The sequence below is a fragment of the Parasteatoda tepidariorum genome, chromosome 10, assembly GCF_982258835.1.
Source record: "Parasteatoda tepidariorum strain Cologne lab strain chromosome 10, Ptep-v5.0, whole genome shotgun sequence".
Lineage (NCBI taxonomy): Eukaryota > Metazoa > Arthropoda > Arachnida > Araneae > Theridiidae > Parasteatoda > Parasteatoda tepidariorum.
In genome coordinates, this window is record NC_141764.1 from 91,508,154 (window position 1) to 91,534,036 (window position 25,883).

General features: G+C 33.3%; 1 protein-coding gene across 1 annotated transcript in view; it reads right to left on the reverse strand.

Moving 5' to 3' along the window:
- Nucleotides 1–25,883, reverse strand: part of LOC122271649 (low-density lipoprotein receptor-related protein 4) — a 463,426-nt gene that overhangs the window by 76,543 nt on the left and 361,000 nt on the right. Inside the window, exons 20-21 of the mRNA XM_043053650.3 lie at nucleotides 20,467–20,598; nucleotides 12,165–12,302 (exon numbers count right to left, since the gene is read on the reverse strand). Coding sequence (XP_042909584.2) covers nucleotides 12,165–12,302; nucleotides 20,467–20,598 — 270 coding nt within the window. The remainder of the gene's footprint in view (nucleotides 1–12,164; nucleotides 12,303–20,466; nucleotides 20,599–25,883) is intronic.

The window sequence follows — 25,883 nt, forward strand, 5'->3', positions numbered from 1 at the left end:
ATTCATATAAGCACATATTCTCAAGTAAAGGATCAGAGTTTTGTCCTATTCCGTGGTTTACTTGGAAATCTATTCTATGCCAGATCTGGGCCTCGGTGACCACCACCGCCACTAGCAATGGAGTTTCATTTGATTTTTCCATCCTAAATCGTTAAACCCTCGAGTATAATCTTATTCATATAAACACATATTCTCAAGTAAATGATCAGAGTTTTGTCCTATTCCGTGCTTTACTTGGAAATCTATTCTTTGCCAGATCTAAGCCTCGGTGACCACCACCGCCACTAGCAATGGAGTTTCATTTGATTTTTTCATCCTAAATCGTTAAACCCTCGAGTATAATGTTATTCATATAAGCACATATTCTCAAGTAAATGATCAGAGTTTTGTCCTATTCCGTGCTTTACTTGGAAATCTATTCTGTGACTGATCAGGGCCTCGGTAACCACCCACGCCTCTGACAAAGGTGCTTCTTTTGATTTTTCCATCCTAAATAGTGAAGCCCTTGAGTATAATGTTATTCATATAAGCACATATTCTCAAGTAAATGATCAGAGTTTTGTCCTATTCCGTGGTTTACTTGGAAATCTATTCTATGCCAGATCTGGGCCTCGGTGACCACCACCGCCACTAGCAATGGAGTTTCATTTGATTTTTCCATCCTAAATCGTTAAACCCTCGAGTATAATCTTATTCATATAAACACATATTTTCAAGTAAATGATCAGAGTTTTGTCCTATTCCGTGCTTTACTTGGAAATCTATTCTTTGCCAGATCTGGGACTCGGTGACCACCACCGCCACTAGCAATGGAGTTTCATTTGATTTTTCCATCCTAAATCGTTAAACCCTCGAGTATAATCTTATTCATATAAACACATATTCTCAAGTAAATGATCAGAGTTTTGTCCTATTCCGTGCTCCACTTGGAAATCTATTCTGTGGCTGATCTGGGCCTCGGTGAACACCACCGCCACTAACAATGGAGTTTCGTTTGATTTTTCGATCCTAAATCGTTAAACCCTCGAGTATAATCTTATTCATATAAACACATATTCTCAAGTAAATGATTAGAGTTTTGTCCTATTCCGTGCTTTACTTGGAAATCTATTCTGTGACTGATCAGGGCTTCGGTAACCACCACCGCCTCTAACAAAGGTGCTTCTTTTGATTTTTCCATCCTAAATAGTGAAGCCCTTGAGTATAATGTTATTCATATAAGCACATATTCTCAAGTAAAGGATCAGAGTTTTGTCCTATTCCGTGGTTTACTTGGAAATCTATTCTATGCCAGATCTGGGCATCGGTGACCACCACCGCCACTAGCAATGGAGTTTCATTTGATTTTTCCATCCTAAATCGTTACACCCTCGAGTATAATCTTATTCATATAAACACATATTTTCAAGTAAATGATCAGAGTTTTGTCCTATTCCGTGCTTTACTTGGAAATCTATTCTTTGCCAGATCTGGGCCTCGGTGACCACCACCGCCACTAGCAATGGAGTTTCATTTGATTTTTCCATCCTAAATCGTTAAACCCTCGAGTATAATCTTATTCATATAAACACATATTCTCAAGTAAATGATCAGAGTTTTGTCCTATTCCGTGCTCCACTTGGAAATCTATTCTGTGGCTGATCTGGGCCTCGGTGAACACCACCGCCACTAACAATGGAGTTTCGTTTGATTTTTCCATCCTAAATCGTTAAACCCTCGAGTATAATCTTATTCATATAAACACATATTCTCAAGTAAATGATCAGAGTTTTGTCCTATTCCGTGCTTTACTTGGAAATCTATTCTTTGCCAGATCTGGGCCTCGGTGACCACCACCGCCACTAGCAATGGAGTTTCATTTGATTTTTCCATCCTAAATCGTTAAACCCTCGAGTATAATCTTATTCATATAAACACATATTCTCAAGTAAATGATCAGAGTTTTGTCCTATTCCGTGCTTTACTTGGAAATCTATTCTGTGACTGATCAGGGCCTCGGTAACCACCACCGCCTCTAACAAAGGTGCTTCTTTTGATTTTTCCATCCTAAATAGTGAAGCCCTGGAGTATAATGTTATTCATATAAGCACATATTCTCAAGTAAAGGATCAGAGTTTTGTCCTATTCCGTGGTTTACTTGGAAATCTATTCTATGCCAGATCTGGGCCTCGGTGACCACCACCGCCACTAGCAATGGAGTTTCATTTGATTTTTCCATCCTAAATCGTTAAACCCTCGAGTATAATCTTATTCATATAAACACATATTCTCAAGTAAATGATCAGAGTTTTGTCCTATTCCGTGCTTTACTTGGAAATCTATTCTTTGCCAGATCTAAGCCTCGGTGACCACCACCGCCACTAGCAATGGAGTTTCATTTGATTTTTCCATCCTAAATCGTTAAACACTCGAGTATAATCTTATTCATATAAACACATATTCTCAAGTAAATGATCAGAGTTTTGTCCTATTCCGTGCTTTACTTGGAAATCTATTCTTTGCCAGATCTGGGCCTCGGTGAACACCACCGCCACTAGCAATGGAGTTTCATTTGATTTTTCCATCCTAAATCGTTAAACCCTCGAGTATAATGTTATTCATATAAGCACATATTCTCAAGTAAATGATCAGAGTTTTGTCCTATTCCGTGCTTTACTTGGAAATCTATTCTGTGACTGATCAGGGCCTCGGTAACCACCCACGCCTCTGACAAAGGTGCTTCTTTTGATTTTTCCATCCTAAATAGTGAAGCCCTTGAGTATAATGTTATTCATATAAGCTCATATTCTCAAGTAAATGATCAGAGTTTTGTCCTATTCCGTGGTTTACTTGGAAATCTATTCTATGCCAGATCTGGGCCTCGGTGACCACCACCGCCACTAGCAATGGAGTTTCATTTGATTTTTCCATCCTAAATCGTTAAACCCTCGAGTATAATCTTATTCATATAAACACATATTTTCAAGTAAATGATCAGAGTTTTGTCCTATTCCGTGCTTTACTTGGAAATCTATTCTTTGCCAGATCTGGGCCTCGGTGACCACCACCGCCACTAGCAATGGAGTTTCATTTGATTTTTCCATCCCAAATCGTTAAACCCTCGAGTATAATCTTATTCATATAAACACATATTCTCAAGTAAATGATCAGAGTTTTATCCTATTCCGTGCTTTACTTGGAAATCTATTCTTTGCCAGATCTGGGCCTCGGTGACCACCACCGCCACTAGCAATGGAGTTTCATTTGATTTTTCCATCCTAAATCGTTAAACCCTCGAGTATAATCTTATTCATATAAACACATATTCTCAAGTAAATGATCAGAGTTTTGTCCTATTCCGTGCTTTACTTGGAAATCTATTCTGTGACTGATCAGGGCCTCGGTAACCACCACCGCCTCTAACAAAGGTGCTTCTTTTGATTTTTCCATCCTAAATAGTGAAGCCCTTGAGTATAATGTTATTCATATAAGCACATATTCTCAAGTAAAGGATCAGAGTTTTGTCCTATTCCGTGGTTTACTTGGAAATCTATTCTATGCCAGATCTGGGCCTCGGTGACCACCACCGCCACTAGCAATGGAGTTTCATTTGATTTTTCCATCCTAAATCGTTAAACCCTCGAGTATAATGTTATTCATATAAGCACATATTCTCAAGTAAATGATCAGAGTTTTGTCCTATTCCGTGCTTTACTTGGAAATCTATTCTGTGACTGATCAGGGCCTCGGTAACCACCCACGCCTCTGACAAAGGTGCTTCTTTTGATTTTTCCATCCAAAATAGTGAAGCCCTTGAGTATAATGTTATTCATATAAGCACATATTCTCAAGTAAATGATCAGAGTTTTGTCCTATTCCGTGGTTTACTTGGAAATCTATTCTATGCCAGATCTGGGCCTCGGTGACCACCGCCGCCACTAGCAATGGAGTTTCATTTGATTTTTCCATCCTAAATCGTTAAACCCTCGAGTATAATCTTTTTCATATAAACACATATTCTCAAGTAAATGATCAGAGTTTTGTCCTATTCCGTGGTTTACTTGGAAATCTATTCTTTGCCAGATCTGGGCCTCGGTGAACACCACCGCCACTAGCAATGGAGTTTCATTTGATTTTTCCATCCTAAATCGTTAAACCCTCGAGTATAATGTTATTCATATAAACACATATTCTCAAGTAAATGATCAGAGTTTTGTCCTATTCCGTGCTCCACTTGGAAATCTATTCTGTGGCTGATCCGGGCCTCGGTGAACACCACCGCCACTAACAATGGAGTTTCGTTTGATTTTTCCATCCTAAATCGTTAAACCCTCGAGTATAATGTTATTCTTATAAACACATATTCTCAAGTAAATGATCAGAGTTTTGTCCTATTCCGTGCTCCACTTGGAAATCTATTCTGTGGCTGATCTGGGCCTCGGTGAACACCACCGCCACTAGCAATGGAGTTTCATTTGATTTTTCCATCCTAAATCGTTAAACCCTCGAGTATAATGTTATTCATATAAGCACATATTCTCAAGTAAATGATCAGAGTTTTGTCCTATTCCGTGCTTTACTTGGAAATCTATTCTGTGACTGATCAGGGCCTCGGTAACCACCCACGCCTCTAACAAAGGTGCTTCTTTTGATTTTTCCATCCTAAATAGTGAAGCCCTTGAGTATAATGTTATTCATATAAGCACATATTCTCAAGTAAATGATCAGAGTTTTGTCCTATTCCGTAGTTTACTTGGAAATCTATTCTATGCCAGATCTGGGCCTCGGTGACCACCACCGCCACTAGCAATGGAGTTTCATTTGATTTTTCCATCCTAAATCGTTAAACCCTCGAGTATAATGTTATTCATATAAACACATATTCTCAAGTACATGATCAGAGTTTTGTCCTATTCCGTGCTCCACTTGGAAATCTATTCTTTGCCAGATCTGGGCCTCGGTGACCACCACCGCCACTAACAATGGAGTTTTGTTTGATTTTTCCATCCTAAATCGTTAAACCCTCGAGTATAATGTTATTCATATAAACACATATTCTCAAGTAAATGATCAGAGTTTTGTCCTATTCCGTGGTTTACTTGGAAATCTATTCTATGCCAGATCTGGGCCTCGGTGACCACCACCGCCACTAGCAATGGAGTTTCACTTGATTTTTCCATCCTAAATCGTTAAACCCTCGAGTATAATCTTATTCATATAAACACATATTCTCAAGTAAATGATCAGAGTTTTGTCCTAATCCGTGGTTTACTTGGAAATCTATTCTTTGCCAGATCTGGGCCTCGGTGAACACCACCGCCACTAGCAATGGAGTTTCATTTGATTTTTCCATCCTAAATCGTTAAACCCTCGAGTATAATGTTATTCATATAAGCACATATTCTCAAGTAAATGATCAGAGTTTTGTCCTATTCCGTGCTTTACTTGGAAATCTATTCTGTGACTGATCAGGGCCTCGGTAACCACCCACGCCTCTAACAAAGGTGCTTCTTTTGATTTTTCCATCCTAAATAGTGAAGCCCTTGAGTATAATGTTATTCATATAAGCACATATTCTCAAGTAAATGATCAGAGTTTTGTCCTATTCCGTGGTTTACTTGGAAATCTATTCTATGCCAGATCTGGGCCTCGGTGACCACCACCGCCACTAGCAATGGAGTTTCATTTGATTTTTCCATCCTAAATCGTTAAACTCTCGAGTATAATCTTATTCATATAAACACATATTCTCAAGTAAATGATCAGAGTTTTGTCCTATTCCGTGCTCAAATTGGAAATCTATTCTGTGGCTGATCTGGGCCTCGGTGAACACCACCGCCACTAACAATGGAGTTTCGTTTGATTTTTCCATCCTAAATCGTTAAACCCTCGAGTATAATGTTATTCTTATAAACACATATTCTCAAGTAAATGATCAGAGTTTTGTCCTATTCTGTGCTCCACTTGGAAATCTATTCTGTGGCTGATCTGGGTCTCGGTGAACACCACCGCCACTAGCAATGGAGTTTCGTTTGATTTTTCCATCCTAAATCGTTAAACCCTCGAGTATAATGTTATTCTTATAAACACATATTCTCAAGTAAATGATCAGAGTTTTGTCCTATTCCGTGCTCCACTTGGAAATCTATTCTGTGGCTGATCTGGGCCTCGGTGAACACCACCGCCACTAGCAATGGAGTTTCATTTGATTTTTCCATCCTAAATCGTTAAACCCTCGAGTATAATGTTATTCATATAAGCACATATTCTCAAGTAAATGATCAGAGTTTTGTCCTATTCCGTGCTTTACTTGGAAATCTATTCTGTGACTGATCAGGGCCTCGGTAACCACCCACGCCTCTAACAAAGGTGCTTCTTTTGATTTTTCCATCCTAAATAGTGAAGCCCTTGAGTATAATGTTATTCATATAAGCACATATTCTCAAGTAAATGATCAGAGTTTTGTCCTATTCCGTAGTTTACTTGGAAATCTATTCTATGCCAGATCTGGGCCTCGGTGACCACCACCGCCACTAGCAATGGAGTTTCATTTGATTTTTCCATCCTAAATCGTTAAACCCTCGAGTATAATCTTATTCATATAAACACATATTTTCAAGTAAATGATCAGAGTTTTGTCCTATTCCGTGGTTTACTTGGAAATCTATTCTTTGCCAGATCTGGGCCTCGGTGACCACCACCGCCACTAGCAATGGAGTTTCATTTGATTTTTCCATCCTAAATCGTTAAACCCTCGAGTATAATGTTATTCATATAAACACATATTCTCAAGTACATGATCAGAGTTTTGTCCTATTCCGTGCTCCACTTGGAAATCTATTCTTTGCCAGATCTGGGCCTCGGTGACCACCACCGCCACTAACAATGGAGTTTTGTTTGATTTTTCCATCCTAAATCGTTAAACCCTCGAGTATAATGTTATTCATATAAACACATATTCTCAAGTAAATGATCAGAGTTTTGTCCTATTCCGTGGTTTACTTGGAAATCTATTCTATGCCAGATCTGGGCCTCGGTGACCACCACCGCCACTAGCAATGGAGTTTCACTTGATTTTTCCATCCTAAATCGTTAAACCCTCGAGTATAATCTTATTCATATAAACACATATTCTCAAGTAAATGATCAGAGTTATGTCCTATTCCGTGGTTTACTTGGAAATCTATTCTTTGCCAGATCTGGGCCTCGGTGAACACCACCGCCACTAGCAATGGAGTTTCATTTGATTTTTCCATCCTAAATCGTTAAACCCTCGAGTATAATGTTATTCATATAAGCACATATTCTCAAGTAAATGATCAGAGTTTTGTCCTATTCCGTGCTTTACTTGGAAATCTATTCTGTGACTGATCAGGGCCTCGGTAACCACCCACGCCTCTAACAAAGGTGCTTCTTTTGATTTTTCCATCCTAAATAGTGAAGCCCTTGAGTATAATGTTATTCATATAAGCACATATTCTCAAGTAAATGATCAGAGTTTTGTCCTATTCCGTGGTTTACTTGGAAATCTTTTCTATGCCAGATCTGGGCCTCGGTGACCACCACCGCCACTAGCAATGGAGTTTCATTTGATTTTTCCATCCTAAATCGTTAAACCCTCGAGTATAATCTTATTCATATAAACACATATTCTCAAGTAAATGATCAGAGTTTTGTCCTATTCCGTGCTCCACTTGGAAATCTATTCTGTGGCTGATCTGGGCCTCGGTGAACACCACCGCCACTAACAATGGAGTTTCGTTTGATTTTTCCATCCTAAATCGTTAAACCCTCGAGTATAATGTTATTCTTATAAACACATATTCTCAAGTAAATGATCAGAGTTTTGTCCTATTCTGTGCTCCACTTGGAAATCTATTCTGTGGCTGATCTGGGCCTCGGTGAACACCACCGCCACTAGCAATGGAGTTTCATTTGATTTTTCCATCCTAAATCGTTAAACCCTCGAGTATAATCTTATTCATATAAACACATATTCTCAAGTAAATGATCAGAGTTTTGTCCTATTCCGTGGTTTACTTGGAAATCTATTCTTTGCCAGATCTGGGCCTCGGTGACCACCACCGCCACTAGCAATGGAGTTTCATTTGATTTTTCCATCCTAAATCGTTAAACCCTCGAGTATAATGTTATTCATATAAACACATATTCTCAAGTAAATGATCAGAGTTTTGTCCTATTCCGTGCTCCACTTGGAAATCGATTCTTTGCCAGATCTGGGCCTCGGTGACCACCACCGCCACTAACAATGGAGTTTTGTTTGATTTTTCCATCCTAAATCGTTAAACCCTCGAGTATAATGTTATTCATATAAACACATATTCTCAAGTAAATGATCAGAGTTTTGTCCTATTCCGTGCTCCCCTTGGAAATCTATTCTGTGGCTGATCTGGGCCTCGGTGAACACCACCGCCACTAACAATGGAGTTTCGTTTGATTTTTCCATCCTAAATCGTTAAACCCTCGAGTATAATCTTATTCATATAAACACATATTCTCAAGTAAATGATCAGAGTTTTGTCCTATTCCGTGCTTTACTTGGAAATCTATTCTGTGACTGATCAGGGCCTCGGTAACCACCACCGCCTCTAACAAAGGTGCTTCTTTTGATTTTTCCATCCTAAATAGTGAAGCCCTTGAGTATAATGTTATTCATATAAGCACATATTCTCAAGTAAAGGATCAGAGTTTTGTCCTATTCCGTGGTTTACTTGGAAATCTATTCTATGCCAGATCTGGGCCTCGGTGACCACCACCGCCACTAGCAATGGAGTTTCATTTGATTTTTCCATCCTAAATCGTTAAACCCTCGAGTATAATCTTATTCATATAAACACATATTCTGAAGTAAATGATCAGAGTTTTGTCCTATTCCGTGGTTTACTTGGAAATCTATTCTTTGCCAGATCTGGGCCTCGGTGAACACCACCGCCACTAGCAATGGAGTTTCATTTGATTTTTCCATCCTAAATCGTTAAACCCTCGAGTATAATGTTATTCATATAAGCACATATTCTCAAGTAAATGATCAGAGTTTTGTCCTATTCCGTGCTTTACTTGGAAATCTATTCTGTGACTGATCAGGGCCTCGGTAACCACCCACGCCTCTAACAAAGGTGCTTATTTTGATTTTTCCATCCTAAATAGTGAAGCCCTTGAGTATAATGTTATACATATAAGCACATATTCTCAAGTAAATGATCAGAGTTTTGTCCTATTCCGTGGTTTACTTGGAAATCTATTCTATGCCAGATCTGGGCCTCGGTGACCACCACCGCCTCTAGCAATGGAGTTTCATTTGATTTTTCCATCCTAAATCGTTAAACCCTCGAGTATAATCTTATTCATATAAACACATATTCTCAAGTAAATGATCAGAGTTTTGTCCTATTCCGTGCTCCCCTTGGAAATCTATTCTGTGGCTGATCTGGGCCTCGGTGAACACCACCGCCACTAACAATGGAGTTTCGTTTGATTTTTCCATCCTAAATCGTTAAACCCTCGAGTATAATCTTATTCATATAAACACATATTCTCAAGTAAATGATCAGAGTTTTGTCCTATTCCGTGCTTTACTTGGAAATCTATTCTGTGACTGATCAGGGCCTCGGTAACCACCCACGCCTCTAACAAAGGTGCTTATTTTGATTTTTCCATCCTAAATAGTGAAGCCCTTGAGTATAATGTTATTCATATAAGCACATATTCTCAAGTAAATGATCAGAGTTTTGTCCTATTCCGTGGTTTACTTGGAAATCTATTCTATGCCAGATCTGGGCCTCGGTGACCACCACCGCCTCTAGCAATGGAGTTTCATTTGATTTTTCCATCCTAAATCGTTAAACCCTCGAGTATAATCTTATTCATATAAACACATATTCTCAAGTAAATGATCAGAGTTTTGTCCTATTCCGTGCTCCCCTTGGAAATCTATTCTGTGGCTGATCTGGGCCTCGGTGAACACCACCGCCACTAACAATGGAGTTTCGTTTGATTTTTCCATCCTAAATCGTTAAACCCTCGAGTATAATCTTATTCATATAAACACATATTCTCAAGTAAATGATCAGAGTTTTGTCCTATTCCGTGCTTTACTTGGAAATCTATTCTGTGACTGATCAGGGCCTCGGTAACCACCCACGCCTCTGACAAAGGTGCTTCTTTTGATTTTTCCATCCTAAATAGTGAAGCCCTTGAGTATAATGTTATTCATATAAGCACATATTCTCAAGTAAATGATCAGAGTTTTGTCCTATTCCGTGCTTTACTTGGAAATCTATTCTGTGACTGATCAGGGCCTCGGTAACCACCACCGCCTCTAACAAAGGTGCTTCTTTTGATTTTTCCATCCTAAATAGTGAAGCCCTTGAGTATAATGTTATTCATATAAGCACATATTCTCAAGTAAAGGATCAGAGTTTTGTCCTATTCCGTGGTTTACTTGGAAATCTATTCTATGCCAGATCTGGGCCTCGGTGACCACCACCGCCACTAGCAATGGAGTTTCATTTGATTTTTCCATCCTAAATCGTTAAACCCTCGAGTATAATCTTATTCATATAAACACATATTCTGAAGTAAATGATCAGAGTTTTGTCCTATTCCGTGGTTTACTTGGAAATCTATTCTTTGCCAGATCTGGGCCTCGGTGAACACCACCGCCACTAGCAATGGAGTTTCATTTGATTTTTCCATCCTAAATCGTTAAACCCTCGAGTATAATGTTATTCATATAAGCACATATTCTCAAGTAAATGATCAGAGTTTTGTCCTATTCCGTGCTTTACTTGGAAATCTATTCTGTGACTGATCAGGGCCTCGGTAACCACCCACGCCTCTAACAAAGGTGCTTATTTTGATTTTTCCATCCTAAATAGTGAAGCCCTTGAGTATAATGTTATTCATATAAGCACATATTCTCAAGTAAATGATCAGAGTTTTGTCCTATTCCGTGGTTTACTTGGAAATCTATTCTATGCCAGATCTGGGCCTCGGTGACCACCACCGCCTCTAGCAATGGAGTTTCATTTGATTTTTCCATCCTAAATCGTTAAACCCTCGAGTATAATCTTATTCATATAAACACATATTCTCAAGTAAATGATCAGAGTTTTGTCCTTTTCCGTGCTCCACTTGGAAATCTATTCTGTGGCTGATCTGGGCCTCGGTGAACACCACCGCCACTAACAATGGAGTTTCGTTTGATTTTTCCATCCTGAATCGTTAAACCCTCGAGTATAATCTTATTCATATAAACACATCTTCTCAAGTAAATGATCAGAGTTTTGTCCTATTCCGTGCTCCACTTGGAAATCTATTCTGTGGAAGATCTGGGCCTCGTTGACCACCACCGCCACTAACAAAGGTGCTTCTTTTGATTTTTCTTTCTATTTTTTCCGTTAACAATTCATTTTTTTTTCTTTTCTTTGTTTTCTCCCCTACGTGTTTCGCTTTCCTGATTCACTTGGTATCCTGACGACAGAAATTGTGGCCCGTTATATCACCGAAAAAAAAGCATTTCAAAATATGTTCTTCGTTCCAGTTGTCTTGGAATAACTTATGATTCCATATTTATTTGTTAATTAATTAAAACCTGCCTCGTTGACTGCCATCAGCCATTCACATACAAAGAGTTAAGCTTTTGATTTTGCAAATTTTAAAAAATTGATTTTGCTAATTGAGAAGAAGATTAAAAAAAATTCCTTTTAAAGTATAGTCTGTCTCCAACGAAACATCGCTAAAAAATGTAGACCTCAGTCAACTTTCTTTTTGATATTTTTTTATATTTGCTTACCTTTCTAAACGCGCAAAATATCAATGAAACAACAGCAAAATGCAATTGAATTTCTTTTTGCCTGACTAACAGAAAATTACCGTATATTCATTGCACCAATTTTCTTCATTTTTTTTCCATATTTAAATTACGGAAACTTCATTTATATCGGATAATAATTAACCAAGTTTAATAGATGTTTCATTTAAGTAAATCTTTAAAGTCGTAAATCTTTTTAAGTAAATCGTTTAAGCAAATACTAGAATTTTATAATGCGAAATACATCAAGTTTTTTATTAAGAAAAATAAATTATTATAAAGATAAGTACTTAACTCCAATAATAATAATAATACTGTTTATCAAAAAGAAAAAAAAATGGATAAAACCTACCTCCTTTCGTGTCGACATCCAAGGCAATGACGTTATGCAAATTACTTATGGGGAGAACAACATCTGCCGTGTACGGGACATCCAGGGATATTTTTCGAATATCTGTTCTTTTCGCCATGATCAGGAAATTCTTCATCCCTGAAAAATGCACAAATAATAAAAGTTCCTGGGAAACCAATAAACTCGAGTCGATAGAAAGTTGAGAACTTTTCTCAAAACTTCTTCTGCTCTTAAGAATATCATGTATATTAATCAAAACGGCTGAAGCTTTTAATGGATTTAAAAGGTTTTTATTTTTAATATGTAAAGAATTTTAAATTGTTACGAAGAATTTGGTAATTATCTCCTTTAATTAGTGATATTGCTAAGTAAAAATGCTTTTCGGATGCTATTTGAGATAAAAATGTATCGCAAAGTAACATTCCAAAGATAGAGTTCAGAGAAATATTTATACATTTTGATGAATATATTATCGGAGGTTTCCATTCCATATCCGAAGCAGAAACGATTTTTTTATTCTTTTATCTTATACTTTATTTATTTCCATGTCTTTTAAAATTTTCCTGTCAATACTACTATTAGTTTATTCATTTTAATTATACAAGATGCCTTCTAAAATCCGTGACCCATCTTTTAACTTTCAAACAATTACAGCGAAATTAGTTATCACATGTGTTCAGGTTTGGTAAAGTGGCTAAACGCAAGAAAAGGAAAATGCTTACAGCACCACATGGTAATAAATTGGAGAGTTAGTGTCACTATCATAAAAGTGATATGAGATTTGAAGAACGGGTTAGTTAAGAAATTGTAAAGCATCGTTAATTTAATACAAATTAAGTACTTTTAATGCTAATAAAAAGAATGTGAATTTTCTCGGAACCAGATTACATTGAGGGAAAAATGGCGACTAGTTATCCCCAGATACTAATATCTTTGATGCATACAAAATTTCTAAAATGAAGAAAATTTTCAAAAATTAAAATTTTAATGAGGAAAAATCTCTGGTGAAAAAAATATGCCTGGTTAGTAAATACAGCATTAATATTCATTAAAAATATTCATCAAACACTTTGGTAATTTTTCCGTTCATATGGTAATGGTTTATAGGAAAATTTCTTCTAAATTCTAGTTCCTTTTGCTAGATATTTAACAAAAAATACAACGCCGGAAAGTAAATTTAACCGAATAAATGCTTTTTATTTCATATTCTTATTAAGATAATATTATTAAGATAATATTTCTACTTTTTTTTCTGAAGCCCAGTTTTAAAAAAAATAATATTCAAAAAATATTAAGCTGAGCTATTAAAGAAATGGAGCTCTTTAATTAATATTATTAAAACTTGATGAAATATTATTTATGTGTTAAATTCAATGATGCTAATCAACCAATTCACAACAATTTTTCAATAAATCCTGGTCCAGTGCAAAACTTAGTATGGCAGCAATCTTGAATAATCTTGTAATTCAAAATAACCAAATTATGATGAATTACGATGCAAATTTTTTCGCAGTTTGCAATAGAGTACTTCAAGGCATTTGAAAGTATTTCAAACGTATATTAACAGGGCTGAACTTCTTTAAAAGTAAATACTAGTATTTGTCAAACAAATCTGTAGGCATCATATTTGTATAACAAAAAGAAATTGCGACTTTTTTAAGCAAAAATGTGTTGAATATCGCTATAACCAATACAAGTAACTATTCATATAATACCATTTCCCACAAAACAGTTCTTTCACATCATTTTCTTATGTCATAAAGAATTTATTTATTCACATCATGAATTGTATCATGAAAATGTATTTTAACTGCTCACGACACAAATTCCACTTATTAAGTATCTTATGAATTAGTAATTGTGCCCAGCACAATTTTCATTTATCTTTATTTAATGTCATAAGGCAGTATAAAGAAGCTGGATTTTTCTTTAAACGATCATCATTTCAACCAAAAATGTATCTCCTCTTATCAAAATAAGTCTCCCCTTACCAAAAGTAATATAACTGAATACGAAAGAGTTTTTATACCATTATTTTTGCTACATGGAAAAGAAGGAAAGTTTTGACGAATATTATATTCAAAAGGCACAAAACCAAAAAATTTAAGAGCTTCCTTATTAGTTTTTCTGTAGGTAAAAATAAAAACATATTGCTTAAAACATGACTATCTAATTTAAATAATTTCATTTGCTTCTTAATATTTATATTTAAATTATTAATATCACTAAAATATATTAAATTTTGTGAATATGATTTGAACACAATAAATGAAGATGCATTATCAATTTTAATTTGAGTATAACTAACATTTGAAGCATACAAATGAGTTTCTCAATTACATTGTTTGACACTTCTAAACAATTCGCTACTTTACATAACAATAATTAATTTGCAGATATTCAATTAATGAATTCCATGTAGATAAACATTGTCGTCCAGCAAAGTTCGAGAACAATTGTTGAATTGCTCTAATAATTACCCCCTTTTGAATTCTCTTCTACCGTGAAATTTGAATTTTAAGCTCTTGTCAAGAATGCTATATTTTACAAACAGTTTGTAATTTACTTAAAACCAATTTATATTTATTCGAGAAACCATAACTTAATTATGTTAATTGTAATTACGTTATGAAGTTTTAAATTTAATGGAATAAATACTTTATTCAGTTTTTGGTTTGGTGAATTTGATTTTAAAGTTATGATCTACATTTATTTAAAACTTTTCATTGAGTGATTTGACCTAAAAATGAATTTTATTCAATAGTATTTCTTTTTTCTTTCTTTTACAATATTTCTAAGTTAAGTTTTACTTCCTTAAACACATTTTGAGATTGATTAGTGTTTATACATTATGTCGAATGAGCTTTGAGTTTGTTAAATATAAAACTTATTTAATGCATTTTACACAACATGAGGTTTCATAAAAATTTCGTGCATTTTTAAGGAAATACTCAACTATAATTGTATTTTTTAGTTTTGCAGTTTCTTTACGATTTTTTAATTAACTGACAGAATGATAAATTTTCATCAAAATTGAACATTTGTAAAAGTGAAAAATTCTAAACAAATAGTCATTGATTTGAAAATTTTACAATAAACTTTTTAAATAATCAACCACCTGTCACTATAAGGGCAGCAGGTGGTCATCAGGTCTCTTCCTCTTGTCTTATCGGTGACAGGATGAGTCACGTAGGTATTGGAATATTCACAGCACTTCTGCAGGCAGCTGTTACCTAGTCAATCTCGCAAAAGACGCTTTACGGCGTTTTCAGATTAACCCCTCTCCTCCTCTAAACAAGTTAGAGTGGCTGATCAGAGAAGATCACTTCACAGTGACACTACATTGCAAGGTGAAAGTTATTTGTTTTAAGAAGCTTCACCACGCCAATACAGCTTTTTTCTGTTTTGCTTTATAGCAGGCATTGAGCTGTCAACCCAATAATGAGTCTTCAACGTTCAACGCTTAAATCCATAGTATTGTAATTGTGAACCCGACCCAGATAACAAAGGAACTCCTGGCTCCAGCATTCGGGAAAACTAGCCTTTGGGGAGAACATTCTGATGAAACAAACCCGCATTTTCGTTACGTGGAGAGGAAAACAACGAAAACCTCTCACGGTAAGCCCGACGGTAAGGAGATTCTAAGCCATGATTAGCCAAGTTAGCAGTGTGATCGGCGTGAGCCAAAAGTGGAATTCGCATCCACCACTGGGAATCGAACCTGGATCACCTTATTCGGAGGCGAACGCTTTATTCTCTTTCCCTTACACTCATGACCATTAATTTCGTAGCATTAATCGTAGGCTACTTGAATAGTCAGGTCCTATGTAAGTAGCCGCGTACATTTCAGAATAACGCTTCAATCTAATTTAGGACTCTCCAATACTTTTTATTCATTTTGCTGCTTTTTAGGATTTTTTAAATGAAATTTATATTTTAAGTTAATTGAAAAATACACCAATCATTACTCAATTAGCTTGATTTATTTCAGGCAGTTTGCAGTAAGAGTTGAATAATGAAGACATATAGTTGTTTTCTAGACAGTCTAAGGATCCATAAAATAATAACATAGGGGACAAAAAAAATATCATGCATATTATAAAATGTTGAGGACTTTTGAAAATAGCCCTTGCGCGATGTTAAATGCTGGTGACATTTCCGAACAGCCGGATTTTTTAATTTTTCAAATTCCATTTATTAAAATTCTAGAAAACACAATAAGACTGCGAATATATTTTTTCCTAAAAAACTGTTAAGAATATATGAATTCTTATGAATAATAAAGAAATTAATTATTAAAACTCTAGAAAACACAATAAAACTGCTAATATATTTTTTTCTGAAAGCCATGAATAATAAATAAATTCATATGAATAATAAATTGATTAATTGTAAAACATAATTCACAAAGCTGGATTAAGAGGGTCTACCGGGACTGTAGTGTGAGGCCCCTATGTTTTTTAAGGAATCTATAAAAATTATGAAGGTAAAATTGATTTTTGTTACTTTCTAAAAAAACTATTAGATAATTTTAAGCGTAATATCTAACAATTTTTCTTTATAATCAATAAAGGTTTTACATATTTACAAATTTAAAATTCGCGAAAGAGATAAACAATTTATATCTCTGTCTCTCACTAATCTCCCTTTTTTCTATTTCGTTCTTTTGTTTTTAGTGACAAGTTTTTGGTTTTTCTAAGTTTCTCTATTCACTTACAAAAAGCTTAAAATTACCTGGGATCTCCGTTGACAAAATTATAACAAATTTAGTAATAGTAAAAAAATTAATTTTTTTTTTAATTTTTAAAATTTCCATGTTTAATAGTTCTTACGGGGTATTTTTGCTGACATAGACGTTTAATCAAATATTAAAACTTAATGTAATTCTTGTTTAAAAAACTCTTCCTTTTTTTAAAATTTTTTGAAATAAGTTTAATTGGAACCAAATTTCATAAGTTATTTCAATATTTCTGAACATAGATAGGCTTTGGATAATTTGGTAAAGGTAGGACCCAAAGTCATACATTAGCTCTCAGGCTTAATCATGCTTTAACCCAACCCTGATAAATCATATAAATTGAGTATAACTGTACTGTTAGAATTTTCATTCTAAATCTATGGTAAAATAACCGGTAGGAGTCAACCCATCCAATTAACCACAAAGTTTAATGTAAATACCATTTTTTCCTGTGCGGTTGTGACACCTTTTACAACTAGTATGGTTATAAAACGACGAATACAAAACTATGCAGTTTTTTAGCCATTTACAACTAGCATGGTTTCAAATCCATAAAAAAAGAATTTAATTGGATATTGGAGGTAGGCTTTTTGTAATGTAATTTGCATTGGAGAGTGCAGATCACAAACTGGAAGGGCAGGACACTGGAAACTCTACGTGTGTTGAAGGGGAAGGAGAAAATATTATGATGCCAACGCTGGGATTCGAACTCCCGCTCTGTCGGTGAAGAGATTGACATATTAACTCTCTCGACTATAATATGTGCGCAGTTGCAAGGAACTAAGTTGCATTATTAGGCTAACTTGGTTAGTGAGATCATTTTTTTCTCCTTTTTAATCATGTTAGGTGAAAGAAATTTCATATTTGGTGAAGCAGTTTTTCTTACAGTTAACAGTTAGAATAAATGGTTATTTGACTGCTTTGTTTGAATATAGTAAAATAGCACTTAAACAAATTGTTATTTAACCATTTGTTCTGAAAAGTTCCGTTTATCTGTTGAGTGGAGTTATTTATACATTTTGTAAAGGTTAAAGTATAAGTTACAGAATTTTTGTTATTCAAATGGACTAGTCAAGAATTTATTCCTTAACTTCAAATAAAAATAATCAAATTTTGAAAAATGTTTAATAAAAAATAATTTTATTAGTGGAATTTAAATTTTAGAATCTTTCATAGATTAATGCAACATACTGACACGAAAATATTTCTCATATTTTTCATCTTGCAAATTATTTGAATTTCTATTTTTAAAAAAAGGATTAAAAAAAATCAATAGTTTTTCCATCAACATCAACGCTATTTATCATTTTTTTTTCCTTCAACAAAAACGCTTCAAAAGAAGCGTATAGCCATCAAGCACGAAAAGTAGAACCATAAAACCTTATTAAGAGAAGAGTTTTTGAGGAGATGAAGTAGAAAAATGCTTCTTTAAAAAAGAAGTAATTAATAAACGCATGAAAATGGTTTTAACGCTTTAATTTTCCTAAATAATGATGTTTCTACTAAAAGTATAAAAACTTCGAATTTTTTTCAATGAAATGTTTTGGTATTAGATATTCATTTTTTCATAAGCGTTAAGCCTAATAGTAAGACACTTTTCTTGTTAGAGCTTGCATCTTTTTTTTTATTGGTTGAATTTTTTTCAATGATTTAATATGTTAACTTAATCATTCCTAAATGAAAATTTAACTTGAAATTAAATTTATAAAAATAGTTTATGCATGATATTAAATTACGCATGGAAAAAAAGGGTAATAAGCTGTCATTATTTATTTGTTTGCTTTACTTTATAATATCATTTTATATAAATTTAAATTGCGACATTTGATGTTTAGTAAAATGATTGAGCTATTTCTGTCCTCTAATCACTATCCAAACTGCCAAAAGATGTATTTTGATATCATTTAGTATCGTTGAAGGGTTATGCACATGCATCTTGGTATGCATATTAATTTTTTTAAGCAAATCATTTTATATGGATTTTGGTATGCATATTAATTTTTTTAAGCAAATCATTTTATATGGATTTTGGTATGCATATTAATTTTTTTAAGCAAATCATTTTATATGGATTTTGGTATGCATATTAATTTTTTTAAGCAAATCATTTTATATGGATTTTGGTATGCATATTAATTTTTTTAAACAAACCATTTTCATAAACTCTCGTTCTAGTTTTAAATAAATATACCTAGAAACAACTGTAATTAAAAGAGACTAAAATTTTTAATTTTTACTATTATTATTAATTTAAATAAATCAAGATTAGGAAGGTTCAAAATTGTTTTTTCCAGTTTTCCTTTATTTATTTAATAGGAGTCTACATAAGATTTGGTTTCGCAATTCGGTTTCACTCTGAAAAGAAAACGCAATTATTTTAACTTCGTTTTAAAAAACAAATGCTTTCATACCTTTTAAAAGCAAATGTAGCTCCCTATCCCTAAAATCTCGACAAAGAAAAAATAGTTAAACTGTTTGAAAAGGAAGTGGAAAAAAGGAATTTAATCCATAGCCTGTAATTATTGCATATAAATTGAAATTCTGCCTTTTCAATTACTTATAAGATAATCTCTATACACTCTTATTTACTACCATAAACTAGGTTATTGGTAACATTATAGTTATCATTCAAGTTGTTAGGCTACCTCAAGTAATAATTTTAATAGTGTTGAACAGCATTTATTTAGATTCGTCATACAGGTTACCTTAAATTATAATTTAAATAGTGTTGATTAGTTAGTTATACGCTAAGTACTTATTTAGAATAATTTTTATTATTATATAAATAAAAACTTAGTTAGGAAGTTAAAATTTATTTTTGATACTTTTTAATGTCTGTAGAAATTTTAAATATAGATGGTGCGATGGTGCCTCATATTGCCATACCAATTATTAATGTTACCTTTTTCAAGAAATAGAATGCAAAGTGATTATATAAATGTGTGATTTGAAACTCGCGTGTCGTAATAATATCGTAATAAAAATACTGGAATTTCAACTCACGTGGTAAAGCGTAGCAATAACTGCCCTTAAGAAATCATTCAGATTTATGACAAATAAAGAATGTCAGAAAGTAATAAATTCTATGGGCAATTTTTAACTCACAAATCGTAATAAATGTATCGGAATCTTAAAAACCATATGGTAATAGGTAATTATAAATAGAAAAAAAAGAATTATCACTCGGATTTATGATGACATCAGCAAAAATTACGCTAATTTGAAATTCGCGTATTGTAATATCGTATAAAAAATATTGGATCTTTTAAAACCATGTTTAATTTTGTAGCAACAACCAATGAAATAGCTATCGAGAAGCAACATAGATTTACATTAGAATCAATGCAAATTGAGTGCATTAAAATGTGATGACTCAAATGTGAATCTCAATATTAAATTTTTTTTTTTATTTTCTGAAGGAAAAAAATCATTGAAATTCGGAAGAACCAGTAGGACGCGCATTACAGTCAGTGGGCAGCAGATTATGCACCCCTAGGTTAAGGTTACCATAGCACTTGAATGTCACTGTACTTTTAAATAAATATAAAAGGAATATATTTTTACCTTTTGCGCAAGTCTTTTTATCACTTTGAAGCAATATTCCAGTGGGACATTTACACGCAAATCCAGCTGGCTTTGGGGCCATTAGACACAAATGACTGCATCCTCCGTTATTTGTCTTGCATTCATTAGTTACTAAAAAATAAAATGCAATAATGTTAAATTGGGGTAACATTAAAACTAAATACATATGAATTTATATATTTTATTAAAAGTGAAAGTATTAGTATGATTATTGCAGCACTTTAAAATAACAAATTGCTTTAATTGTAATAATATGTACTTAAAATACTTCGTACGACTGCTCATGTATAACGTTCTTTATTTAAGCCAGCAGTAATTCTTATAAAAATATATGTTTCAAAGTGAATATTCTAATAACGCTAACGAACAATAATGTGGCTAAAACGAATTTCGTCCGTGTTTTATGCTACATGTACTGTAATATTAAATAAATAATAATTTGGTGCATTATAACATTTCATACACTTAAGTGGTTAAAATTTCATGTGTTATGCTTGGTTAAAATCTAATGTGCTATAATTGGCCACCATAATAGAAATGTTTCAAATCCCTTTGTTAAGAAGGCTAATGAATACGAACATAGGGAGTTTCTTGTAAATATGAGTAAAATGAAACAAAACGGTTACTAAAGTTTGATAAATTATTTTTTAACATCTTTTGCAGCTAAGCAGGAACTGGGAACAAAATAATTGTTACATAAATCTAAAATGTAGTGGAAAGCCAAATTAAACATTGCTTTATAATTTAATCAGGTAATCAAAATGGTTTTGATACTTTTTAACTTGCCTTCGCTATCACGGAAAAACAATTCTAGATTTAAATTTGGCATATATACCACTTTTTAGCCTAACCCGTTACAAAATTTTTTAAAATGTAATTCAATTTCTCTTTAGCTCTGTGTTGAAACAAGATTGTAATTCTCTAGCATATTTTCCCCATTGAAATAGTAATTTGTGTTTGTTGTTGTTGTCTTATGCCACTTGTCAATACTAACAAGTCTATATTAAAGCAACTGGGTGCGATTCTTCTTGTTTTCCAGTGGTGCCATCTATGGCCAAGAAATCGACTTCTGCCAATCACCTACGTCAACCCGTTTGATATGCGTGCCATGCATCCACTGCACACACCATGCATTCGCTGATCATAAATTTTACCAGAACCAGAGAGTAATCAATCTCCTATACAGTACCCTCGAAGGAATTGATTTGTTATGGGAACTTGGAGTACTTTGTGATCCCGACAGATTTGGCGTGCACCAGTCACCATTTTGTACAAGGGAGTCTTCAGCCGGCGGGAATCGAACTCACGACCACTTGGATATGGACCCAACGCCCTAACAACCAGACTATTCTGATCCTACTTTGTATCAATGTCATATATAAGTTTATTTTTCGATAAGCATTTTAAAAACAAACATTCAGAGCGTTTCTACGAAAAATCCCACACATTAACAGACATTAATTTAATTATTTATAAATATAATTGTTTACATCATGCATCTCCTATATCCGGGAAAAAACATCTTTCGCTCGCATTACAACAAAGCATCACTTTCAACCAAAAACGCTTTTCTTTCCACTGCTGCAAGTCGTCGAACAACCATAAAAACCAGTTTTTTTCGTGGAAAAAAGCGGGAATCATAACTCTTACAAAAGAATAGAACAGCAGTCACAAGTCCCTTAATGTGACGTGACTTCATAGCACGTGGAACTATAAGCGAAGAGGAGGGCAAAAGCAAAATAGATACTAAGCGATAATCGATATCAATAGTGGTATCGATTACTAATAATCTATTTTGTGGAAGAAAGACATGGTGGGTAGTAGCCTCCGGTGGACCATTAAAGGCTTTTTGGGAAGGAGGAGATAATGAAGGAGATTCAGAGGTAAAATGGTTCGAGAAAGTTTTAAGCCTCGATGAATATTTTGAGTATTTTTTTTTATCATATTTCATTTCAGTTTGAATGCGTAATTTCGGTAGGAGAAAAAAGATGAAATGCATTAAAAGAATTTTGTTTATTGATTGGATAATCGACTCTATAAATTGAAAGAAGATTTGAAGAAGTCGTATTGTAAACTTATAAATACTTTTTATTCACATTCCATAATTAGCAAAACAAGCGGAATAACTTTTGAATTAATGATCGGATTTTTATTGAATGCAATTTTTATTAACTACCCAGGTTTAGAGATGAGAAATTGGAATTTCATAACTCCATCACTATATAACCGGCGCCTATGCAATAAAACCATGGCTGGTAACATGTCAGACAGAAGTCACTGATATTGAATTTTTACTCAGTTCGAATAACAATTGATTGTCACTGTAAGGCAATATTTAATTATAGACATGTCCATTTTTGAATATCTTTCCTTTAAAATTAAATTGTTCGCCATTGGAGCGTAGACTTCAAGTTGAAACACTACTCTAAAAACATAATCCTACATATGCTAATTACTCTGTGCATTTTTGTTTTAAATTTTGAAATCAGACACAAACTGATTGGCTGTCTATCTCTGCCTGTCTGTTTCTGTCCGTCGGTCTCCGTCTGTCTCTGTGTATATCTGTCTCTCTCTCTCTCTCTCTCTCTTTATCTATTTATCTCGCCTGTATCTGTCGGTCTCTGTGTATCTGTATCTGTCTATGACATTATCTCACTTTTTTTACATTAACACATAAAATAAACATAGTTTTAGCGACGGATATGGGTTTTTGAATTTGAAAATATTTAATTACAAAAAATAGACCGAGATAGTTGATTAATATCTGGATGATGGAGACAGTTTAATTTCAAAAAAACGATCGAAATTTTGAAAGAATAACGTTAATTTTACTTTTGAACATTTCACCATGTTTCCCAAACTATTTTATGTACTTAAGAACTTTGCACTGAGCTATAAAATCAGTTTATTCAAAAATATATATCCATGCAGAAAAATGTATTGGTATAAAATGTTTTTTATAAATATTATTTAATAATGGTTTAATTTATTTTGAATTTTAAAGAATAGAAATTTTAATTTTTGAAACTATGTAATTTTAAGTGATAAAATACGAAATCGTTCTTGAGATAAAAAAAATTAGTACAACTTTCTTTGAAATTTAATGATTATAGATTAGTGTAAATGATGAATAAATCACAGAATCAAACTCAAAATAATATTTTTTTCCTCAATAAACACACAATCCCACCATGATCTGAGATTTTTTACCCTAAAAATAGCAATCAAACAAATATGGTCGAGTCAGAATTCTTATCAAAAGTTTGGGTTCGATCCTTAAGCTGGTTATGAAAGTAGTCACAAAAAAGAGATCAATAAATAAATAATCGAAGAAAAGGATAAAATTGTTTTTATGCCCATTATGAAAAACTGGAGTTTTTCAGTTTCCCTAAGAAGATCCAGTTTTAATTGATTGCTAGAGGGAAAGAAAAACTAAAACATTACTATCTGAAAAAAAGAGAAATATTGCTTCCTGAGTGTTACTTTCCAAATAATTAAAAGGGACGAAAAACCAAGTTCACAAGATTAATGTATATAAATTCATTGTTATATTAACATTTGGTTTTAAATTATTATACACTATTATTAAACAAAATATTATAATAATAATTGGGAAGCGAAAATTCCAAATATTCGTATATTTAATTATTATACACTATTATTAAACAAAATATTATAATAATAATTGGGAAGCGAAAATTCCAAATATTCGTTTATTTAATAATATATCTAATATTTAATAATATATCTAATAGTCTTTATATCAAATATTTTATGTCGGGTTCACAATTTGCCTTTTAGCATGTGAAAACCGGATCATTAAATTGAAAGTTACTTACAGATTTACACGCGGAAATTTCTTTCATTATTATTATTCTCCGAACAGATTGGAGTAAATAACAAAATTTTTGTAATTTATATCAATTAATAATTTTATATAATAAATAAAATCAATAATTTATTTAATTTATATGCTACCGGCAAATTATGAAACGCCGGCATTCTATAGAATGCCTAGGCATTGTATATAATGCCGCATGTTTTTAGGCAAGGTATGAAATATGAGAAGTATCACAAACTTTCCCTAGGCGGCATTGTATGTAATACCTAGGCATTCTATAGAATGGCAAATGCTATTTAGGCAAAGTAAGAAAAAAAACGTCCTGATGAGGTTATTATGTAAATCATTTGCAATTCTCAAAAATAATAATGTTATTCTGAAAAAATAATGAGAGTGCCATTCACAAAAAATTATTCTAAATGCATAAAGAAAAATGAAAGTTGTACAAAACATAATTTATGCCTTTCTTATTAGGGAAAACAAAATTTTCATATAATAAGAAATTAACCTTTTTGTTGCAGCATTGCACTCTTGAATAACATTTTGAATTGTATTTCCCTACATTACGAAACCAATCAGAGATATATTTTATACTTTGCCGGTTTCTCATTTGGTATTCTATAGAATGGCTTGGAAACGTGCGAAATATAAATCGTTTCACACATTGCCGTTTAGGTTTAGGCATTTTATACAATGTTTAGGCATTATATAGAGTGCCGGATTTCAAACTTTGACGGTAACCTATATAATTCTAGTGCTGTGAATATTGAGAATTTAAAGATAACTAAATGCCTATGAAACAAACAATAAAAATTAGCTTTAATTCAAGCAATTTAATGGGTTTCAGTGTTAAATTTCCCCGGAAATATTAAACTTCAACCTTTTACAAATGATGCCAATATTAACTTAAATAAGTATCGAAAGTTTAGTTTGCTTTTCCTTTTATATATTTTCTAAGTTTTAATATGTTTGATTCAACTTAATATATTAAGACATTCATTTGTGTTAATTCAATAACTGTTTTTTGCATTGAACGCAAATATTTCGAAATAACAGACAAATTTTTTTTAAAAAAAAGGATTCATGCACGCGTTAGAGTTTGAAAAAACCACCTTGAAAGAAAAGTGCAATACGGAATGTATGCAAATTTATACCAGTATAGAAGAAAATTGAATTACCATCAAAATCGAAACCAAGCGAATTCCTTTAAAAATATACTTTTAAACCAAGAATATCAGAAGAATTTCAAATTAAAAAGAAGTAATACTCCAAGAAAACAAATTTATTTCAATGCTTGTCTCTAAACTGTCCTTGTCTTCTGAGTTGGATTTAAAAATACAAGTATATAGAATCAGCGTTACTATCTGAACATCATTACTTAAGCAGGTTTTCTAGAGGCAGTGAGAAATTTTTTTTAATAATAAACGAAAACTTGCAGTGAAAATATAACAATCGCTATAATCCCAATAAAATCTGGTTAATTGACTGGTAAACATCGTGTAGTTTGACTAAAATACTTGGCTAACAAATGCTTGGCAATTCAAACGTACGGTTT